Genomic DNA, 21,116 nt, shown 5'->3' with positions numbered 1-21,116 from the left:
TTATGGGGCAATGTAGGATTGGATGATGGATGGATGGATTGAGACAAATAATCTATATAAAAGGTATCATCAGAGTGAAGGGGTTAAATCATTATTATTTTATGCAGTTCACTGTAGGAAACTGTACACTGGTTAATTAATATGACTGTTTTGTGTTTGTTTTGCCGAACTTAAGTGATTATCGGTAAGTCTTTGTAGTTGGGAAATGTAGTTATTAGAATGGGACTTGTGCGGCAGTTTTACTGTCGTTAACAGTGATTTAGTTTTTTAAATTTGTGATTTATGTACAGCACTTTATATGAAAATTACTGCAAGACATGAAAAGAGTAGCTTCAGTGTCCAGCCTGTTTCTGTATCTGTTTTGGGGTTTTTAGGACACCCAGTAACCTTTGAAGTCATTGGTAATTAAGTGTTTAAATTATCTTTCAACACTTATTGATTTAAGCCTTTTCCAGTTGCATACTGTTTTCTGTGGTCAGTTTCAAACTAAAGCTATACATATTTTGCTGGATACAGATATAAAGGCTTTTCCTGCACTCTTAAGGGTCTTGTCACACTGAGGCCAGAATCAGATAATTATATTCGTGCAAATAATCCAGTCGTGTATGTCAGGGTAAAAACTGGAAGAACACCCTGTTTTTTTGACCAGTCTGTACCAGACAAATCATTTCGCTCTGACAGACATAATGCATGTTACACTAGGAAATGAAGTATTTGAAATGTAGCCTGTTGATTCCTCCCCCCCCCCCATTCCCCAACATACATTCTGGACCAGAATATGTTTAGTTCCAGTCTTATTGTGAACAGGCCCTAAGAATTGCTCAAACCACCTGGCAAGGACATACGCATAAATCTGTGACTGTCTTCGTGTGCGCAAAAGAGAATTTTTTTGAGCCATATTAGTCGCTGGCTGATTTATTAGTTGTGAAATTTACAGCTGTGCTTAGCCTAGTGATTAAAATTACTTTTGCAAAATAGTTTCAGAACATACATAACAGGTTTCAAACTCAGTTGTTGGAGATTCAGCACCCATAAACCCATAACTGCCCCTTGGTTGAGCAGATATCGGTCTTCAGGAACTTGTTATTTTATGATGGTATGTAACTATGTTCTTCAGTTTTGTGATTTACTGTTGTACGAAGGCTTTGTTATCTTGGGTATTATACATTTTTATTTGATGGGAATTTTTTGTGTATTTGTGGGCCATCATGCCTTTGGACAGTCCTATTTTGGGAGTTTTTGAGGTTATGTGACTGCAGCATTGGTGTGTTGTTTGTAATTTCATGTTTAACCTTATTCTTCCTATTTGTCTCCCTTTAATTGTTTATCATTGTTACTAACTTCTTTTCACCATTTGTACCTTCATTGAGTTTCACTGTTTGACTTTTTTCTGGGTTTTATTAGTGGCTTTAGAGCAGCTCATTAATTGACTTAGATCTCATTTTCATTTTTGGTCGTGGTTAGTATGTTCCTACAAAACTTGATAGGTGGTGCTTATTTCAGGTAAGTGTTGTGCCTGGTCACTCATATTTGCCAACATCCCTTTACTCAAGCTTTGTATTTTGATCAGGTGTAGTAATAGTTGTGCATGTTTAACAGTGAATTCACTTTATACAGTTGTTCACTATTAGAGATTTTGGACATAAATCATTGCCCTAGGTGTATGTTGCTGGATGCCGCTGGAAGAAAGTTGTATGTTCTTTCTTAAAAATTGGTAATGTAGTGGTGTGGAGGTCTAGAATCATCCCTTGGTCATAAGTTTGGCCATTATCCTCTAAGGTGATGTGGAAGCTCTAGTTTTTACTAGTCTTTCTGGCCAGGAAATGCACATGGTACATTGCATTTGGGATTCTTATCCTTTTTGCTTATTTAAACAGTTACCATTTCCAGGCCCACTGCCATTGGGATATTTTACCTACTTTCAGACATGTTTCTGCTTTTCTTCCCTGGCACAGTATACCTCCATTAGCATTTATTTACTTGGTTATACTGTAAGCATTCCCCAGCTCCCTCACTATCCCCTGAATGGGAGATGATTATTCTGTCATCCTGTAACTCCCCCATTATCACCTGAGAGGGGGATGGTGGATTGCAACAGAAGGACGACATCAGCCTGCAGCCCACCAGGTTTGTGTCCAGATGAGTCAGGCCCAAAAACAACAACTGGTTGCAGGGGTGCCAAAGACTCTGTTCCACATTTCATCCCATGATTTTCCCACTCCCAAGATTTGTAGGTAAAGTAAGTTGGACATAATGTTTGCCAAACTTAAGCAGGTGATCATTATGGATATGATTATGTGGACTATCACTGCACCTTATGCATCTTAAGATATGCTTTAACTCTCTCCAAGGATTTCATTAGTTCATATGAGTACAGCAGAGGTGATGATCAGGCACAGTAGTCAGAAAATAGTCTGTTGTTTGAGAGGATGCAAGTTTGATCCATGACATGGACAAGGAAGAGTTTAATTGTTTGAATTTCAATAAAACAGACATTACTGATCTTCTACAAGACCCAGCCACTTGCCATGAAAATACCTCCCACAAATATCATCACATCTGTCCTCTAGTGAGACAGTTGTAGCATGTATTTAGTGCAGATGGTGTGTATTAGTTCCCAAAAAGGTGATACCTGAATATGTATGGCATGAAGGAGAACTGATAAGTCTTAGTGAGTGGGCTGTCATGAAGGAGAACTGATAGGTCTTAGTGAGTGGGCTGTTAGGTCTGTATCCAGAGTTTGGGGGAGGGAGTCTGCCTGTGTAGTTGATCTGCCAGTGACTGAGATGGCTCAACACATCCCTTTTAGCTCATTGGGAGACAGTCAGACAGCAGCTTATGTTACTGTTCTTTTTGGGGGTCTTTGTGACCTTCTTGCGAAGGAAAAACAGATTTTTGGCATAGCAAAATATTGTATATTTCACATTTGCAGCTAATTCAGTGTAATTCCCTGTTTTGATATTTTGCTGTAATAAACCTCTCAATCTAACTGTCACTAACTGCTGTGTTCATTTGCTTTGCATAATGTATATCTTGCTTAATTTGATATTGCAATAGCTGATTATGGAAAAGCACCAAGTTTTGAATGTTGTACCCCTTCAATATAAATTATTGTCCATGTTGTGTATATAGTATGATATATCTGTACTTTTTAAGTAATTTTGAGAATTACCTGGAAAGCTCAAGATCAGTTTTAAATATTTGTAGACCTACGGAGGAGGATGCATAGCACAGTACTGTTTGCCACTTTCATAGTTTGTTTGCTTGAACTTTATCTTCTCCTTTCTTGCAGAAGACAGTACTTTATTTATGCTATGGTTTACAGTATTTATCTTTCAGTGTAATTTTATCATAATGTGAATCTAACTTGGTTGTTTAACAAAAGCATTTAAATGTTGTTGTTAAACTGCATCCCATATTTTCCTTACATATTTATTTTGAATTAACAGAACACATTTATATATAACATCAAGTTTCTTGACCTGTAGGATATAAACATATGTGGTGGATGGGGGCACCCATCATCCACTCACTCATTGTAGAGATGCCATTTGATCTCTACACTGAGTGACAAGCCAAATGGTTTCTTGTACCCAGGATACCATTTCCTAATCTGGGTGGTAACCATATAACCGGGGTTTCTGGCAGGGTTAAGTGTACCCCAGATTCCCCTATCCAAAATCACTTAATCATGGCAGTCGATTCAGAGAGCCTCGAAGGGCCCAGTACCTGCCCAGGGCCCAAACCAAACGGGCAGATTCACATGGCCATGTGAAATGTGAGAGGTGTAAATGAGGAGAGCAAGAGGGTGGAAGTGGTGAATGTGTTCAAGAGTGTGAGATATGCTGTGATGGCATTGTGTGAAACGAAGATGAAAGGGTGAGAAGTGGAGGAGTGGGAGGGTGTGAAATGTGTAAGATCGGGAATGAATGGGTGAGGAAGATGCAAGAAAGGAGTTGCTTTGTTGATGAATGAGGTGTGGCAGAGTGGAATGAGAGACTACAAATGTGTCAACTCAAGGTGTATGTATGTCAAGTTCAAGTCTGAGAAGGTGAAAGTGGCAGTGATTGTAGCATATGCGTCATGTGAGGACAGGAGTGCGAGAGAGAAAGGCAGGTTTTAGGAAGAGCTGGATGAAGTAGTGGGAGAAATACCCAGGAGATATAAAGTGATTGTAATGGGTGATATGAATGGAAGAGTAGGCACTGATCTTGAGGATGACACAGCGGGTTGTTATGGAGTACCAAGAGAAAATGATAATGGGAAGCAACTGAAAGATATGTGTCAGGAGAGGAGGTTGTGCATTTGTAACTCGTATTTCAAACAAAGATGCACATAAATATACATGGTATACAGGGAACGGGGATCGTGTTAAAAGAAGCCTGATTGACTACATGCTCGTAGAGAGGTTGATGATGGGAATGGTTGCTGACATGAGGACAGTGAGAGGACGATGTGGAGGTGTGTCATATAAAATGATTGTGGTATGCAAGATCAAGTTGAGAGGAGCAGGGTGGACCCGGAGATAGGGGAGCAGTCAGGAAGAAAGACTGAAAGTTGAGAAGCTGAGGATCAAAGAAATGGCAGATGAATACGGGACCAAAGTAGGGGAGGAGTTAGAATCAGTGAATTGGAATGAAATGGATCTGGACTATTTGTGGAATGCATATAGGGATTGCTTAGTATGGAATGCTAAAGCGGTGTGTGGTGTGGCAAGAGCAGTAACAAAGAAGAAAGGTGCGGCATGATGGGATGAAGAGGTTAAGAGAGCAGTGGAGGAAAAGAGGTAGAAGTGGTCAGAGTGGTTGCAGGACAGGGGTTCAATTGAAATAAGAACTGAATATATTGAGAGCAAGAAGCACGTAAAGAGACTATTGAAGAGGAAAAACAAAGAGGTAAATTATGATCTAGGAAAAAAATTAAATCCAAATTACTCTGAGACTAGGAAGTTATTCTGAAAAGAGGTGCAGAAATGTAGAAGTGACAACGGAAAGAAACGTGAAAGTTTGAAGGTTGTAAGTGGCAGATTATTAACCCATGGAGATGAAGTAAGGACCAGATAGAAAGAATATTTTAAAAGCCTGATAAATGGGAATAGAGAGAGCAGAGTCACTGTAAACATGATTGGTTTTGGGGGTGTGCAGAGTAGGAATGTAGTGCCAGGAAACATGACAGTCGCAGAGGTGAAGAACGCTGTGAAGCGGTTGAAAAATGGGAAAGCAGCTGGGGTTGATGAGGTTTATCCAGAGATGATTAAATGTAGTGGAGAGAGGGGAATGAAGTGCTTGTTGGAGATATGTAAGAAGGCATGGATGAGTGAAACTGTGCCAGCAGAGTGGAAGAAGGCTGTAATTGTACCCCTGCACAAAAATAAAGGTGAGCGAAAGTGAGTGCAAGAATTATCATGGCACAAGTGTAAAATGTGAGTACGTTTAAGTACTTGGGTAGTGTGATGAGTAAGGATGGAGGTTTGGAGGGTGAAGTGCTTGAAAGGGTACAGCAAGGAAGAAAGGTTGCTGGTTCTTTGAAAGCAGTGATAAGAAACAGGGAAGTGAGCATGGAAGTGAAAAAGTTACTACATGACAGTATTGTGATACCAACTCTAACGTATGGAAGTGAAGCTTGGACGTTGTTGGAAGGACACAAGTCAAGAGTGAGAGCAGTAGAAATGAGTTATTTAAGAGGAGCCTGTGGAGTCACATGGAGAGACAGGCTGACGAATGAGGATATAGAGGAGCGTTGTGGTGTGGATATGGATGTGATAGGAAGTGTTATGAGGAACACACTGAGGTGGTTGGCCATGTGGAGAGGATGGAGGGTGAAAGACTGACAAAGAGAGTGTATGTGAGTGAGGTGGAGGGGGGAAGAGGGAGGGGGAGGCCGAGGATGAGATGGTGGGATGGGGTGGAGAGGTATATGAGAGAGGGGGTTGTGAGTTGGGAGCAGGGCAGTGAAATGGCGGGGGACAGGGCGACGTGGAGGCGATTAGTTTGTGGCCACCCCAAATGGGATTGAGGCGTCTGGCAATAGATAGATAGACAAGTGTAATGAGTGTGGTAAGGAAGGTATATGGAAGAATTGTTATAGAGAAAGTAAGTGAGATATCAGAAGTGTCAGTGAGTGATGAACAGGGTGGCTTTAGGAGTGGCAGAAGATGTGTGGATCAAATATTTGCAGTAAGACAGATAGTGGAGAAAGCATGTGAGAAGGACTGTAAGGTGTTTATGGCATTCATGGATCTGGAAGAAGCATACAACAAAAGAGATAAAGAAGAATTGTGGAAGGTTTTGCTCATGTACAGTGTAGATGGTAGGCAGCTAAGTGCCATCAAGAGTTTTTATGATGGTAGTGAAGCATGTGTAAGGGTAAATAGGCATCTAAGTGAATGGTTCATGATCGTTGTGGACATGCGACAAGGTTGTGTGATGTCAACATGGTTGTGTAATATATATATATACATATATATGTCTGGCCCTTGGCCATTGATTGATACTGCTACTGTGAGTGAGCCAATAGGCAGGATGAGGGTGGGGAAGGCAGCAGGTGTGTCTGGGTTGACTGCCGAAATGTTGAAGGCCTCAGGCGATATAGGGGTGAGGTTAGTCACTGACCTGATAAATAGGATTATTTATGAGTGTGTTGTCCCAGATGATTGGCTGAAGAGTGTAATTGTAAATGTGTATAAAGGGAAGGGTGATGCCCTGGAAAGAGGAAATTATAGAGGTATAAAGCTTTTAGATCAGATAATGAAGGTAATGGAGAGAGTTTTAGAAGGTATGATTAGAGAAAGAGTGAATATTGATGAGATGCAGTTTGGGTTTATGCCAGGTAGGGGGACCACTGATGCTATATTCATTGTTCGACAGCTTCAGGAAAAATATATTGGTAAGAGAAGGGATCTTTATTTTGTTTTTGTTGATTTGGAAAAGGCCTTTGGCAGAGTCCCTAGAGAGGTGGTGAAGTGGGCAATGAGAAAGCTTGGCTTGGAGGAGTGGCTGGTTAGGGTGGTTATGGCTATGTATGTGAGTGCTCACACCCAGGTAAGAGTGAATGGGGATTTGAGTGATGAATTTTCTGTGAATGTTGGTGTGCGTCAGGGGTCAGTCTTGAGTCCCATGTTGTTTATCATGGTACTTGAAGCCCTTTCACGTGACTTTAGAAACGGACTCCCGTGGGAGTTGTTGTATGCTGATGATTTGGTGTTGATTGCAGAGAACGAAAGGGAGGCGGAGGAAAGGTTTAGGAAGTGGAGAGATGGTATGGGGCATGAGGGTTTAAGGGTAAATGCAGATAAAACAAAAGTGATGATGTCTAGGTTTGGTGGCAGTACTATCAAAGACGAGGGAGAGTGGCCATGTGCAGTTTGCCACAAGGGTGTGGGAAGTAATTTCATCTTGTGCGGTGTGTGTGATAAATGGGTGCATAAGAAATGTAGTGGTATCAGAGGTAGACTGCGAGATAATGCTGATTTTATGTGTACGGCGTGTCGGGGTGAGCAGGTGGAGATTGTCAGATGTGAAAGGATTGAACTTGCTGGTGAATCTCTTGAGTGTGTGGAAGAGTTTTGTTATTTGGGAGACATGTTGTGTGCTGGAGGTGGGGCTGGAGCTAGCTCTGTGGCTAGGGTGAGAAATGGTTGGAAGAAGTTCAGGGAGCTCTTGCCTCTCCTGACATTGAGAGGACTCTTCCTACGTGCTAAGGGGTCTTTGTATGCAGCATGTGTTAGGAGTGTAATGCTGTATGGTAGTGAGACCTGGGCAGTGAGGGAGGAAAATATTCGCCGGCTCAGACGTACAGAAATGACAATGATTAGGTGGATGTGCAGTGCGTCCCTGCGTCCAAGGCCTGGAGGGGCTGGGTTTACGATGGAAGAGTTGAGAGGTAGGATGGGACTGGAGTGTATTGGTGTGGTGATGAGGAGAGGTAGATTGAGATGGTTTGGACATGTGGAGAGGATGGGGGATGATAATTGGGTGAGGAAGGTGAGAAGTGTTAATATTGGGGGTGGGGTTATGAGGGGTAGACCGAGAAAGACATGGGATGAGGTCATTAAGTGTGACCTCAGGGTTAAGGGACTGAACAGGGAGGCAGCAATGGATCTTTCAGCGTGGAGAGCCGCCATTAGGTGACCAAGGCCGACACATGCAAGCATGTTGGAGCCTTTAAAAATGAAAACGAATATATATATATATATATATATATATATATATATATATATATATGGATGGGGTGATGAGAGAAGTAAAAACATGAGTAATGGAGAGAGGGGATGGCGTTGGTAATGAATGGCGATGGATGGAATATCTCAAATTTGTTGTATGCTGATGATACAATACTACCTGCAAGTACCGGACAAGAACTTGGTAGACTAGTGCAGAGTTTTGCTGATGTCTGTGAGCGTTGTGCCTTGAGAGTAAATATAGAAAAGAATAAAGTGATGGTTATTGAGAGAGAAGGTGACTCCCAGTGTGATGTTACAGTGAATGGAGAGATACTGGAAGTGGTGAGAGAGTTCAAATACCTGGGTACAGTGATAGAAAAAAGAGGAAAATGTGCAACAGAAGTGGAAAGTGGAGTGACACAAGGAAGGAAAGTAGCTGGTGCTATGAAGGCCTTGGTAAGAAACAGAGGCTTGAGTGTTGCAGCTGCATGAGGCTTACATGATGGAGTGTTAATGCCAACTTTAACATATGGATGTGAGACTATTGTGTGACATGAAAATGAAAAGTCAAGAGTGAGAGCAGTGGAGATGGGACTGTTGAGGAATGTATGTGGAGTACAGAAAGTGGATAGGATCCGAAACAATGTGATTTGTAAAAAATGTGGCATGAGGAAGTCTGAGGATACCAGAATCGAAGAGAGTGTGCTGAGATGGTGTGGTCATGTGGAGAGAATGGATAACAATAGAGTAGTGAAAAAGGTATATCTAAGTGAATTTGAAGGTGGGAGGAAGCAAGGTAGGTCAAGGAGAAGATGGAGAGATATGGTGGATGAGTGTGTGAGGAAGAGAGGTATGGTAGTTAGTGAGGCTAGGGGACTGATAAGAGATCAAACTGGCTGGATGAATGTTGTGAGAAGAAGTGCATGATCAGGGATGTGGTGTCCCATTTTAACGTGACAGCATCTGGATTGACTCTATCGGATACGTTTATGTGAAGCTACTGAATATGGTAAATGTTTTTGGCGTATCAGATAGAGCCAGGATTCCGGGGGCTTGAATGGTGAGTGAACGGAAGCGTGGCCTATTGGATTTGGCAAACATGGGCTTTCTGGACGTTGCTACTCCTCACCCTGCCCTAGGGTGGGAAAGGAGGTCTGGATGATGATGTTGATGATGTTATATATATATATATATATATATATATATATACAGTATATGATAGATAGATTGATAAGTATATACACAGTACTATATATATATATATATATATATATATATATATATACTGTATATATATATATATATATATCTTACTGTAAATGAGTTTGACATACAGCGTATAACCATGTACTTCCACTAATCATCAGATATTCGTAACTAATTTGAATTTGATGTATGCAAGCCAGTTTCATCCCTTGCTGGTATCCAGAGCTTTGAAACTCCTAATAAATTTATGGAATGAAGTTAGCTAGAATATTACCAGGAAATTGCAGGTGGTTATCGTAGTTATATACAATATAGCCCAAATATTCCAGATAATTTCTCTTCCAGAATGATGGCAGCATTTGTTTTATAAGGTCTTGCTACCTCCAGAGGCTTTTGTTTAACTTTGGAAGGACTTACCATGCTGAAAAGATATATAAAGTCTGGTGCAAACTCCTTCATGAGAGATAGTTTCTTCTAAGCTGAATAAAGTTTGGTGTTTGTAAGAATAAAATGAGAATCATCATAGTGAAAGGGTTGATTAACAAATCCAGCTATATAAATGTATTACTCATGTATTGTAGGCCTAATATAGGATAGATAAGTGTGATGTTTGCCACTTTGGAAAAGGTTTAACACATACTTAATCATTATAGTAGGTATTTTTACTCTTTATTCTTGCATTATTGACAGTAAATAGCATTATCACTAGCAAAAGTTGACAGATAATCACCTGCCAATATTTTGTGCTGACTTTCATATTTCTCATCTCCCTAAATTTTTTAGTATCCCTCCTTCTCATACTCTTTTGTTTGCTGTCACTTATTTTATATTTATTTATTTTTGTAACACCTACTATCTCCACAGTCAACAGGGAAATGTAAAAATGTCTTGATCTTGATAGTACGTAGCATAATAACTGATCATTGTCCTTGCAATCAGTACACAGAAGTATTGTTCGTAGGATCATAACGTCAGGCTGTAGTTCTTTCACATAAACTTGACCCAGATTTTCATCCTTAGGTTGCTTGTTTCATGTAGCTCAAAGGCAGAATATGACAATACAGTACACCCTCATTATCGACGTTTTTTTTATTGACGGATTTGATTATCGACGTTTTTTTTGTCTCCTGGGAGTTAAATTATTATTATTAAAAAAATAAAAAAATAAAGAATTGTATTGGCACCTCCTAGCAAGTTTGCACGCCATCCTGCCGGGTGTCTCTGGCTGCTCGCAGCATGTTCCCGCCGACCCAACAAACAACAGCATCAGTACACGTTTGTCTGTTGTTCTCATATCGTGTTCGGCCACATCTATCGTGCTTTCGCGATCATCAAGGCTCCGAAGCGCCCTTGTAACACTCCAACTGGAAATAAGGCAGCTAAGAGAGCAAGGAAAGTACTTACCTTGGAAGTAAAGAACGAAATATTACAAAAACTTAGAAGTGGAATGAGCTATGCAGCGGTTGGTCGCGAGTATGGCATGAATGAGCCCAGTGTTCGTGGCATAAAATGGAGAGAAAAAGACATTAAAGATGCTCTGGCTTCGTGCACACCAGGATCGGCTAAAGTAACGATGCATGTGAGAGATGATGCCTTGGTGAAGGTGGAAAAGGCACTGAATATTTGGATTGAGGACTTAAACCGTCGACACGTGCCGCTAGTCTCCCAGTTCATCAGAAACAAAGCAAAACAACTCTACGCTCGGTTTGCTGGTGAAAGCAGTGGTGTTGGTGAAGATAATGGTGATGAAAGTGAGGCAGGTGAAAATAGTGATGATGGTGATGAAAGTAATGACGATGGTGATAGGCCTAGTAATGTTGGTGCTTCTAGGCAAAAGAAATTTGCAGCCAGCAAGGGCTGGTTCGAGAATTTTAAGAAAAGGTATGGCCTACATAACATTAGGATGACTGGTGTAGCAGCTTCAGCAGATCAGATAGCAGGAGAATCGTACCCACGTGACTTTGCTGAACTTATAAGGGAGAAAGGGTACAGGCATGAACAAGTGTTTAATGCGGACGAAACACGCCTGTGGTGGAAGAAAGTGCCTAAAAGAACGTACATTTCGAAGGAGGAGAAAAGTGCGCCAGGCTTTAAAGCAGCAAAAGATCGTGTGTCTGTGCTGTTGTGTGGTAACACAGAAGGACATATGATAAAACCCATGCTCCTGTATCATTTGTTATAATGTTAAAGACGAGTTGGATTTTTTGTCAATAAAGGATATTTCTTGCAAAAGTTAGGCAGAGATTAAATATGAAATATACGAGCATAAGGAGAGTTGAATTTTCCTATAAAAGAAGATCCTAGCGAAAGCTAGGCTAAGATTCATCTTTGATAGCATAAACTGCCATACAGTCGTGAAAATTTAGGTCTGGGAGAAATGGAATATCAAGAATGAAAGGAAGCTCTTGAGAATGAAAGTAAATAGGAGAGCGTGGTCTCTTTGGTGTGAGCTAGCAGCACTGGCGTGTGTTGTGAAGATCGGTGCGAACAGCTGATCTAACGTAACACTTGCCCCACACTCTCAGTTATTAGAACGTATGAATGACCACCACTGCTGCTTTCGTTTTTTTTTTTTTTTTACACACTCGGTTATGTAAACATATGGATGGCTACAACCGTTGGTTTCGCCTTTTATTTTTAGATGAAGTGAGGTGTAAGTGGAGAGAGAAGTGATGATACAGCAGCCATTACAAGTTGAGGTCCAGTGTACGACCACTATGCATCAACATCAGAGCTTATGCTATTTTTTCCATAATTCTTTACTTAATATAAGTAGTTTTATTATGATATTCAGTTTTTCAGTTGCCTAACTAATTTATTTCTAAGAAACACTAAAACTAAACTCCATATTACATACGAGTGATTGAAGGGATATTAAAATATATAAATAAAGGGTACCTGACCAGACGAAAATCGGTATCGACGGTTTTAGGCATCGACGGGTATCTTAGGTACCTATCCCCCGTCGATAATGAGGGTGTACTGTACATTTCTGCATCTTTTCCATAGTGCTTCTTCATGATAAGGACCATACTGAAGAGATAATCAATTGTTATAACTAAGTGAAGTTGGAGAGATGGCAGTTACAGGCCAAGTTTGGGGAGAGTACTGTATTGTAAGAGTTTTTATAATTATTACCTTCGGGGTACAGTGATATGGTAATTTTAGACCAAGTTTAAGTGAACAGAGTATAGTGAGTGTTTACTGTATACAAGTATCATTGTGGCTGTACAGTGAGATGTCATTTAAAGTGAACAGAGTGTATATTGAAGTTGTTTATAATTATTTCCCTTTGTGTATAGTGTAAGTGCCACACTGCCGACGGGCCAGCTCAGCAATGTACCATGGCGACGATCAGGTGTGCGCTACACCAACAATGAGGCATACTTTGATGTGACTGAAGAGGTTGATGCAATTATTGACAAGTCTGGAGCTACTGTTGCTGCTGAGATCCAGGGATATGTGAGTTAGCATTGCTGTGTGTGTGTGTGTGTGCGTGTGTGCATGCATGCGTGCCTACCTTACCTAATTGTATCTTTACAGGAATGAGTCAAGCTTGTACACTCACGTGTCGTAAACCATTTTCATCATACATCTCCTTAAATTTATGAATTGTTTTGTTAAACACTATTTCATTTGGTGGTGCATTCCATTGATCAATTGCCCTGTTTGGGAAACTAAATTTCCTTATGTCTTTATCGCCTCTCTTTTTATGCAGTTTTTTGCAGTGTCTTCTTGCTGATGCTTCCCCATAGGTTATATATTCATTTATGTCTATTTTCTCCTTCCCTGATATGCATTTATATAGCATAATCATGTCTCCTCTTTTCCTTCTCTTTCGTAGTGTTGGCAGATTCAGTTTTTCTAGTCTTTCTTCATGGCTTAGAACCCATAAGCTTGGTACCCATCTTGTAGCAACCCTTCGAACTTTTTCAATCTTATCTATGTGTTTCTTGAGATGAGGATTCCAGACTACTGATGCATACTCCAGGGCTGGTCTGATGAAGGATGTTATCATCTTTCTCAGCATGTCTTCATTTATGTTTGTGAATGTTATTCTCATATTTGCAAGCAGGGTGTACATATTCCGTACCTTCTCACTTATGTGATAAGCTGTAGATAGTCTGTTATTGATAATTGCACCTAAGTCCTTCTATCTTTCTGATATGTGTAGAGTTTTACTTCCTAACTTATAATCCTAATCTGGTCTTTTCCCACTTTTACCAAAGTTGATTACATGACACTTGTCCACATTGAATTGCATTTGCAATGTATTACTCCATTCATGAAGTTTATTTAATTCTTCTTGTAGCTCTTTACAAGAATCTGTGTTAGTAATTCTCCTTTGTATTTTTGCAATATCAGCAAACATATTTAAATAGCTTTCATTTCCAATATTACTATCTGTGTCATTTATTTGCACTAAAAACATAATTGGTGCCAGCACTGAGCCCTGTGGAACTCCGCTAGTCACTTCCCTCCATGGTGAGTAATTTCCCCTTAGTACTGGTCTCATTTCCCTTTTTCTGAGAAAATGTTGCATCCAACAGTACAGTCTACTTCAGATTCCTCCTTGATGGTACGGTTTCCATAAAAGTCTTTGGTGCAGTACTGTCAAATGCTTTCTTGAAATCTAGATAGATAGTGTCCACCCGTCCTTCTCTTTTCTGTAATGTTTTTGCAACTCTGTCATAGTAGCTTAATAGATTAGTAACACATGATCTTCCCTTTCTGAAACCAAATTGCCCTTCTTTTATCATATTGTGCTCTTCTAGATGGTTTACCCAAACTTTTCTTACCAGCTTTTCCAGTATCTTACTTACAACACTGGTTAGTGAAACTGGTTGGTAGTTTAGTGGATTTTGTCTATTCCTTTTCTTGAATAAGGGAACAGTGTTTGCTTTCTTCCAAATATCAGGTAGTTTACCTTGACCCAAGGATTCCTTGTGTGTGTGTGTGTGTGTGTCTATATGTGTGTGCGCGTGCATACATGCGTGCATGCGTGTGTGTGAATGCACATTCCATTACTGGTAGGCTAAACATAGTTATAACCTCAGTGAACTGAATAATAGTGATGTTTGTCATTTTTTTTTTTTTTTCTTCTTTTTAATAGCTAAGATACCCTGTAACAGCAGTTCTTCCCATAGAGTAATGTTCCCTGTCAGCTTTCTGTTAGTTACTCTTACTAAATGAAATCTGAAGGTTATTCATATTATAGGGAGTTATCTGTATGTAGATATTTCTGCTGTTGTATGTTGTTATCCTCAATTACTGCAGATAAACTAATATTTTAAGACCTGTATTGTATAGTAAATTGTTATTTTTTTACTGATAGCTTTCATACAATAAGCATACAGTATTTTAGATATGTGAGCAGTGTAACTGACATTCATCATGATATAATTTATTTCTCAAACTTTGATAAGTAGCAGAGTAAAAATATAATTATTCTACCTTTTTTTTGTTTTGTTTTATAATTATCATGCTTACATTTTACTTGAGGGAGAAGACATAATAGTGGTGGCTTTATGTGCACCGTGTCAGATCGATTGTTGTGTGAAGCTGTCAGGGATGCCAGACCTAACCTTAACCTTCATCAACCCCCGTCTCTTTGATGATGTGTCCTTCCACCCATGTGTCAGGCTCAAACGCTGGGAGGTAAGCATTTTCACTTTCTCCCTTTTTTGTCTGACTGATGCCCTCCCCTTTTTTTTATTTTGTTTTGCTAATTCCAGATTATTTTATTCAGCTCAGAAAAGGCATCTCGTACTGATACAGAAATTATTTCTTAGAACTGTATCAGACTCTTTTATTTAGAAAAGATGGCAAGAATTATATAAAAAAGACAACCCAAGGTTTAAGGGAAAAAAGAAAGTTGTGTCTTCATTTCTCCTTGGAAGGTGGAGGGCTGTGAAGCTAGGCTACTGTAGTTCAGTACCGGTACATTTAAGAGTACATGACCAGCCTATTCCTCTCTCTACAATGTTTTCATCATGAAAAGAAGGTGTTAATAAGAATGATTGTACTTAAATGAACATTATTCTCATCTGCACACTCTGAGTATGCATTACCAGCCTACTCCCCTTTCTTCACCTTGCATGACGAACAGAATGAGTTAATAAAAATTTTGTACTCTAATTGTACCTATAAGAGCACTATTCCCTCCTACACAGTCTGAGCGTGTGCTGTCTTTCATCCCACCTGATGGCAACTGCCGTCTGCTGTCATACCACATCGGGTCACAGTCGGTGGTGGCCATTCCCATCTACATTAGGCACAACATATCCTTCAGGGATGTTGGAGGAGGCCGACTGGACATTACTGTGGGACCCAAGCAAACCATGGGACGTGTGGTGAGTAACATGATCAAGTGAATATGTGTGAATGAATGTAGTCAGTGGATTGTGGATTATTTTACAGTCACTCTCACTTAACCCATTCACTCCTGTGATATAATAAGTTAGTATATTCTTGCAGCCTCCGGACGATTTTTTTTTTTCTACTTAGGAAAGACCTTACATACGAAAAGGATTAATGGAGGCTGTATCTCATTCCACCAGTTTGAAAAGTCTCTCCTTACCTGACTGGAAGTTTTTAGAGGTAGCAAGAATAAACTAAAAAGTACATCACCAGATTCAGGCAGTTAAAATGTGGGATGTATGAGGCGAAATGCTACTTTAAGTGAAAGTACACTAACCCTTAACTTAGTTGACATATTTAAACTTTTTTCTTACTCCCTGTACTTTCAGATGTTTTTACTGAGGTTAAGAGAGATGTTTTAAACTGGAAGGGTTAGGTATAGCCTGTATAAATCCCATCAGTACAAGAGATCTTTACTAATTTGAATAAAATCAATTGGAGATGGTAAGAATATATCAGAAATATTCCTCACTTTGAAGGGATAACTCTTTGTTTGCTAAGATTTCTCTTGGCTAACAGAATTGGTTTGTGTTATCTTAAGTAAAGTTTAAGTGTACCATTAACAAAGAATGGGTAACTTGGGTTGGTTTGTGTAGCCTTAGACTTCTAATACTGATTTGGTAAATTGAGGTTTGTTATGACAAGGATTTTTGGTACATGGGAAAGAGATATATGGGTCAGTGCACAGTTGCTGGACAGATAAGTTGCTACAGTACATCCCTAATTATATATAAAGGACTGGGGACTGTCCAATCACCTACTTTAGCCTTTTAAATTGTTTTTTAACCCCTTAACCGCGGGGTGTCACTTTCGTGACACTTGGGAGCAAGGGATCATACCGCGGGGCGTCACTTTTGTGATTCTGTGTTACTGTATTTTGAATTCACCCGGGCTTTCAAGTGGTGGCTTGTATCATCTGTCAGTACTGCCAATGTCCAACACTAGTCAGCACTCCTATTCTCATCTGTACTCCCATCCATTGTTGACAATTTAGCCATTTCTCCCCGTTCTTGACTCCCCTCCCTACCTCCCCTCCATTACCCTATCCTCTCACCTGCCCGGCCGTGCTACGCTAAGTAAATCTTCCCTGGAATTTTTCACTGATTTCATCCATTGAAATCAGCCCTATGCCCTATTCTTATACCAAATAATATATACAAGAAAGAAATAAGGTGAGAGTGCCATACACCTAGAATTGGGTAATTATCACCTGACAACACCTCACGTGCACTTGTTCGCTAATTTTCGCTGTTTATTTCCCCTTGAAATATGCTGTATAATCTGTTTTCGAAATAAAAATATATACAAGAAAGGAAGGGAGAAGCCTAAGTGATATTTACATTCACCTGGAACTACCTAATTATTGCAGGCCACCACACTGTATTCTACACTAAGTAAATCTTCCCTGGAATTTTCCACTGATTTTATCCATTGAAATAAGCCCTATGCCCTATTCTTATACCAAAAAAATATATACAAAAAAGAAATAAGGTAAGTGATAGTGCCATACACCTGGAATTGGCTAATTATCACCTGACAACACCTCATGTGCACTCATTCGCTAATTTTCACCGATTATTTCCCCTTGAAATATGCCGTATAATATATTTTCATAATAAATATACATATAAGGAGGGAAGGGAGAAGCCTAAGTGATATTTACATTCACCTGGACCTACCTAATTTATTATGTATTGTCTTAGTTTCCTGCCAGTCATTTCATTGCTACATATTAGCAGGTCTCACAAGGTTAAAGTTGGTAGTATTGCACTCACCCAAGCCAGGCGGCAGGAGGCCACCACTATCAGTTCACTATCGTCTTTCAAAGTGAAGGTACGACTGTTTGCTCCTGCTAGCTACCCCTGTTTTTCAGCCCCATGCAAAGGGCCCTGTGACCTTTACCCCCTACTATACCTCGTGTGGAAAGAGGTAAAGGGCTGACAATTGATAAAATAGTGACTACAATCTTTCTGTTGAGTAAAACAGTGCAAGTGGAATTGTAAATAATGTGTAAACAGCAAGTGAAAGCAATGAATGTACATATACGTGAACAGTGGAAAATAGTTTTATAAGCTACTTCAAGTGACAGTGCATAACACAGTGTAAATAAAATAGAAATGTAAATAACGTAAATAAAATAGAGAACGTAAATAGAAATGTAAATGAGTAGTATTATAAGAATACGAGTATATACCCTAGGAGTAATGAAAGTGAAAGTTTCACTCTAGCATGTATGAACACTATGAGTTATGAGAGTGAAGGTGAAAGTGACATTCACTCTCAATGCTAGTATACAGGACGAGAAAGTGAATGCTACGTATTTTACTGAAAGAAATTGAATGCCTGCAGTGACAATAAACTACTATTACTGAAGGAAACTTATGGATAAAGACTGTAGATATATATAAGTGTTATATAGTAATAGAAATATAAACTGTGAGTGTTTTTATGAATAATAAATGACAGAACACCAGCGGCGTACTAGCGCAAGTGGGAAAGTCACACGCCCTCGTAATTTTCATTGCTTACACAGTGTTTTTTTTTTGGAGTATGGATTCCAAACTATTTGAGATCATAGAATAGTGTTTCTAGTGATAATATCAGACTGTGGTAATCATGTTGTGGGTTGTTGGGAAGTGTAAAGTGGAGACTTTGTTACCCAACTTCAGAGGTCTCCACAAGTCCTATGGTACTCGACGAAGGCTCAACAAACACCCCAGGAGAAAGCTGAAGGTATGTGCCATAAGCAATATGATTTTAATATTCTAGGACTAATAACTGATTTTTGGCAAATATTTTTAGAGAGTCTATCAAAGCGCGAATATGCCCGCGGGAGCCGCAAGAAAAAGCAAAATAAGCCCGCGGTGTAAGGGTTATAGCGTAAATGGGTACTTTTCATTCCTCACCTTTCCCAGTGATATACAGTAGGTGGACATAGTGTTGAAATGATGTGGGCTAGGCATGTTCCAGGAAAATAAAGGTGTTTGAAGTGATATTGTTAACGTTTTGTTTTAGCCAAACCCTCTTCTGGAAAGGGAGACAGAGGAATGTAGGAGATGAATAGTGATAGACTTACAAGAAGAGTTTTTGTGAATGAGGTGGAGGGGAGGGGAGGGGGAGACCAAGGATGAGCTGAAGAAATTGGTGGAGGTATATAAGAAAGGGATGTGAGTTGGAGGAAGGACAGCTTAATGACAGAGGACAGGGCAATGTGGAGGTGGTTTGTTTGTGGCCACCCCTTCTGGGAGTAAGATGTCTGGCTATAGGTAGATAGATGAATAGTCAAGAGAACTTTTAATGTCATTTTTCATGGTGCTAAGTTCTTTGCCTATACTGTATTTTCATTAACTAAGGAGGCTCCTTGACATATCCTCCTTAGTGGTTAATTTTGCATACAGTATTTCATTTCAGTATTATCGTGTGTGTCATTTATGCCATTTTGATATTGGCATGAATAATAACATAAAAGAGAATATAATTGGGCCATACACAGAACTATTAGTAAGGCTGCGTTCACACCAAGCAATTCGATTCGATTCAGTTCATGGAGAATCATTTGATTCGATTCATTTTGAATCAGCGCCGTTCATACCGACAGAATCAAACTGTCAGAATCAACAGGGAGTAGTGCAAAGGCTGACTTGAACGAGGATGGACGTAGACGCTCTTGCTGAAATAGAGGTGTTGCTGTGGCTGAGGCTGTGTAGGCGTAGGCATCCAAGAAGAATAAGGGTGCATGAAATTAATGCAAAAAGACCTGATTTTGGGAGTTTCGGACACTTGTTCCCAGATTTGATAAACAATTCAGACAAGTTTTATGATTATTTTAGGATGACCACTGAACAGTTTAAAATGCTAGTGGAGTTGACTGCACCCAACATAAGAAAACAGAATACTAATTACCGACGTGCAGTTGGAGTTGAAGAAAGGATTGCCATTTACCTTAGGTAAGAAGTGAACTGTTAAAAGTCTGAAAGTTGGGAGAAGTAGTGTTTCATGCAGTATAAAAGACATCTTTTATTTCTGGTTATGAATACAGAATACATTAAGAAAACATATCTTTTATTTCTGGTTGTGCATAGAGTAAAAATAAGTATAAATTCTTTGTTTCTGGTTGTGAATATATTAAGAAAATAGACATCCTTTATTTATGGCTGTGAATACAGTAAAAAAATAAACATCCTTCATTTATGACTGAATAGAGTAAAAAAATAGACATAATATGTTTATCGTTGTGAATGCACCAAAATCATTGTTCCACTTTTTAGCATCATAAATAGCACGTCGCTCTCTCACTAAATTTATCAGGACGTCCGGTAGCATGGTGCTCACTCCTCCACTGAATCGCCGTGACTGATGAAAAAAAGGACCCTCGCCCATCAGTGATTCTGAATCGCCTTGAATCGCCATGATTTGAATTGAATTGATTCGCTTGGTGTGAACAGTTCCTATAGGAATTAACATGTCGCATCAAGACGAATCATGAATCGATATGATTCTCCGTGAATTGAATCGAATAGAATCGCTTGGTGTGAACACAGCCTAAGGAGGATCTTCAAGAAAAAGCCTTGTAAGTTGTTGAAAATATGGTCCCTTGTTTGTTTCAGGTTGAAGGTGTGGTGGTAGAGGTGCCCATGCCCAAGTGTGTGCTGAACTGCAACCTGACAGTGACACAGGGCAAGTACACATTTGAACCTGTCACCAAGGTGCTACGTTGGGACCTGGGACGCATTGACCCCACCAAGTTGCCAAACATGCGAGGCAATGTATGCTTTCCTGCATTCACAGTGTTGTCTTAGTATACATGTAAACATACATGCATTCACATATACATGCTTACTTTTTGAATTAGATAATCAGATGAGTAGGATTTGTAAATAAGAATAGAAGAGTGTGAAGGTAGGAGAACTATCAGCAAAGTATCCATTGAATTGGGCCACACAATCACACATCCATTCACTCATCACTGAAGCCTTCAAAATTGTCATTGTACAGCACAGACAAGGCATCCATTTAGAGATATATCATACACAAAATACAGTATTTGTTTCAGTGTACAATACACATTCACAGAACTGTATGACTAACTTTACATAAATGTAGCAAGCATTTTCCATGATATTTTCTGAAGTGCAACAGTTGCCAGTGTGTGATATATATGTAGCTATTTGTGTAATGTGCTAGGTAAGTATAATTGTGGTTTATGAAGAATTAATTGTGTTCCTGTAGTTGGAGGAGTATTTGAGTAAGATAACCATAATCCTTCTCAGGAAAAGAGAAATGCTGAAGTTTGACTTAATTCTCTTGCTTCAGTTCGCCATACACCCCA

General features: G+C 39.6%; 1 protein-coding gene across 1 annotated transcript in view; it reads left to right on the top strand.

Annotated features, from left to right (window-relative positions):
- Positions 1 to 21,116, top strand: part of cm (AP-3 complex subunit carmine) — a 35,974-nt gene that overhangs the window by 6,203 nt on the left and 8,655 nt on the right. Inside the window, exons 5-8 of the mRNA XM_080275578.1 lie at positions 12,670 to 12,829; positions 14,912 to 15,025; positions 15,541 to 15,720; positions 20,395 to 20,553. Of these exons, the coding sequence (XP_080131704.1) occupies positions 12,670 to 12,829; positions 14,912 to 15,025; positions 15,541 to 15,720; positions 20,395 to 20,553 (613 nt within the window). The remainder of the gene's footprint in view (positions 1 to 12,669; positions 12,830 to 14,911; positions 15,026 to 15,540; positions 15,721 to 20,394; positions 20,554 to 21,116) is intronic.

The sequence above is a fragment of the Coenobita brevimanus genome, chromosome 62 (assembly GCF_032717465.1).
Source record: "Coenobita brevimanus isolate Jiangsu-jjx chromosome 62, ASM3271746v2, whole genome shotgun sequence".
NCBI lineage: Eukaryota > Metazoa > Arthropoda > Malacostraca > Decapoda > Coenobitidae > Coenobita > Coenobita brevimanus.
This window is presented reverse-complemented; position numbering and strand designations above follow the sequence as displayed.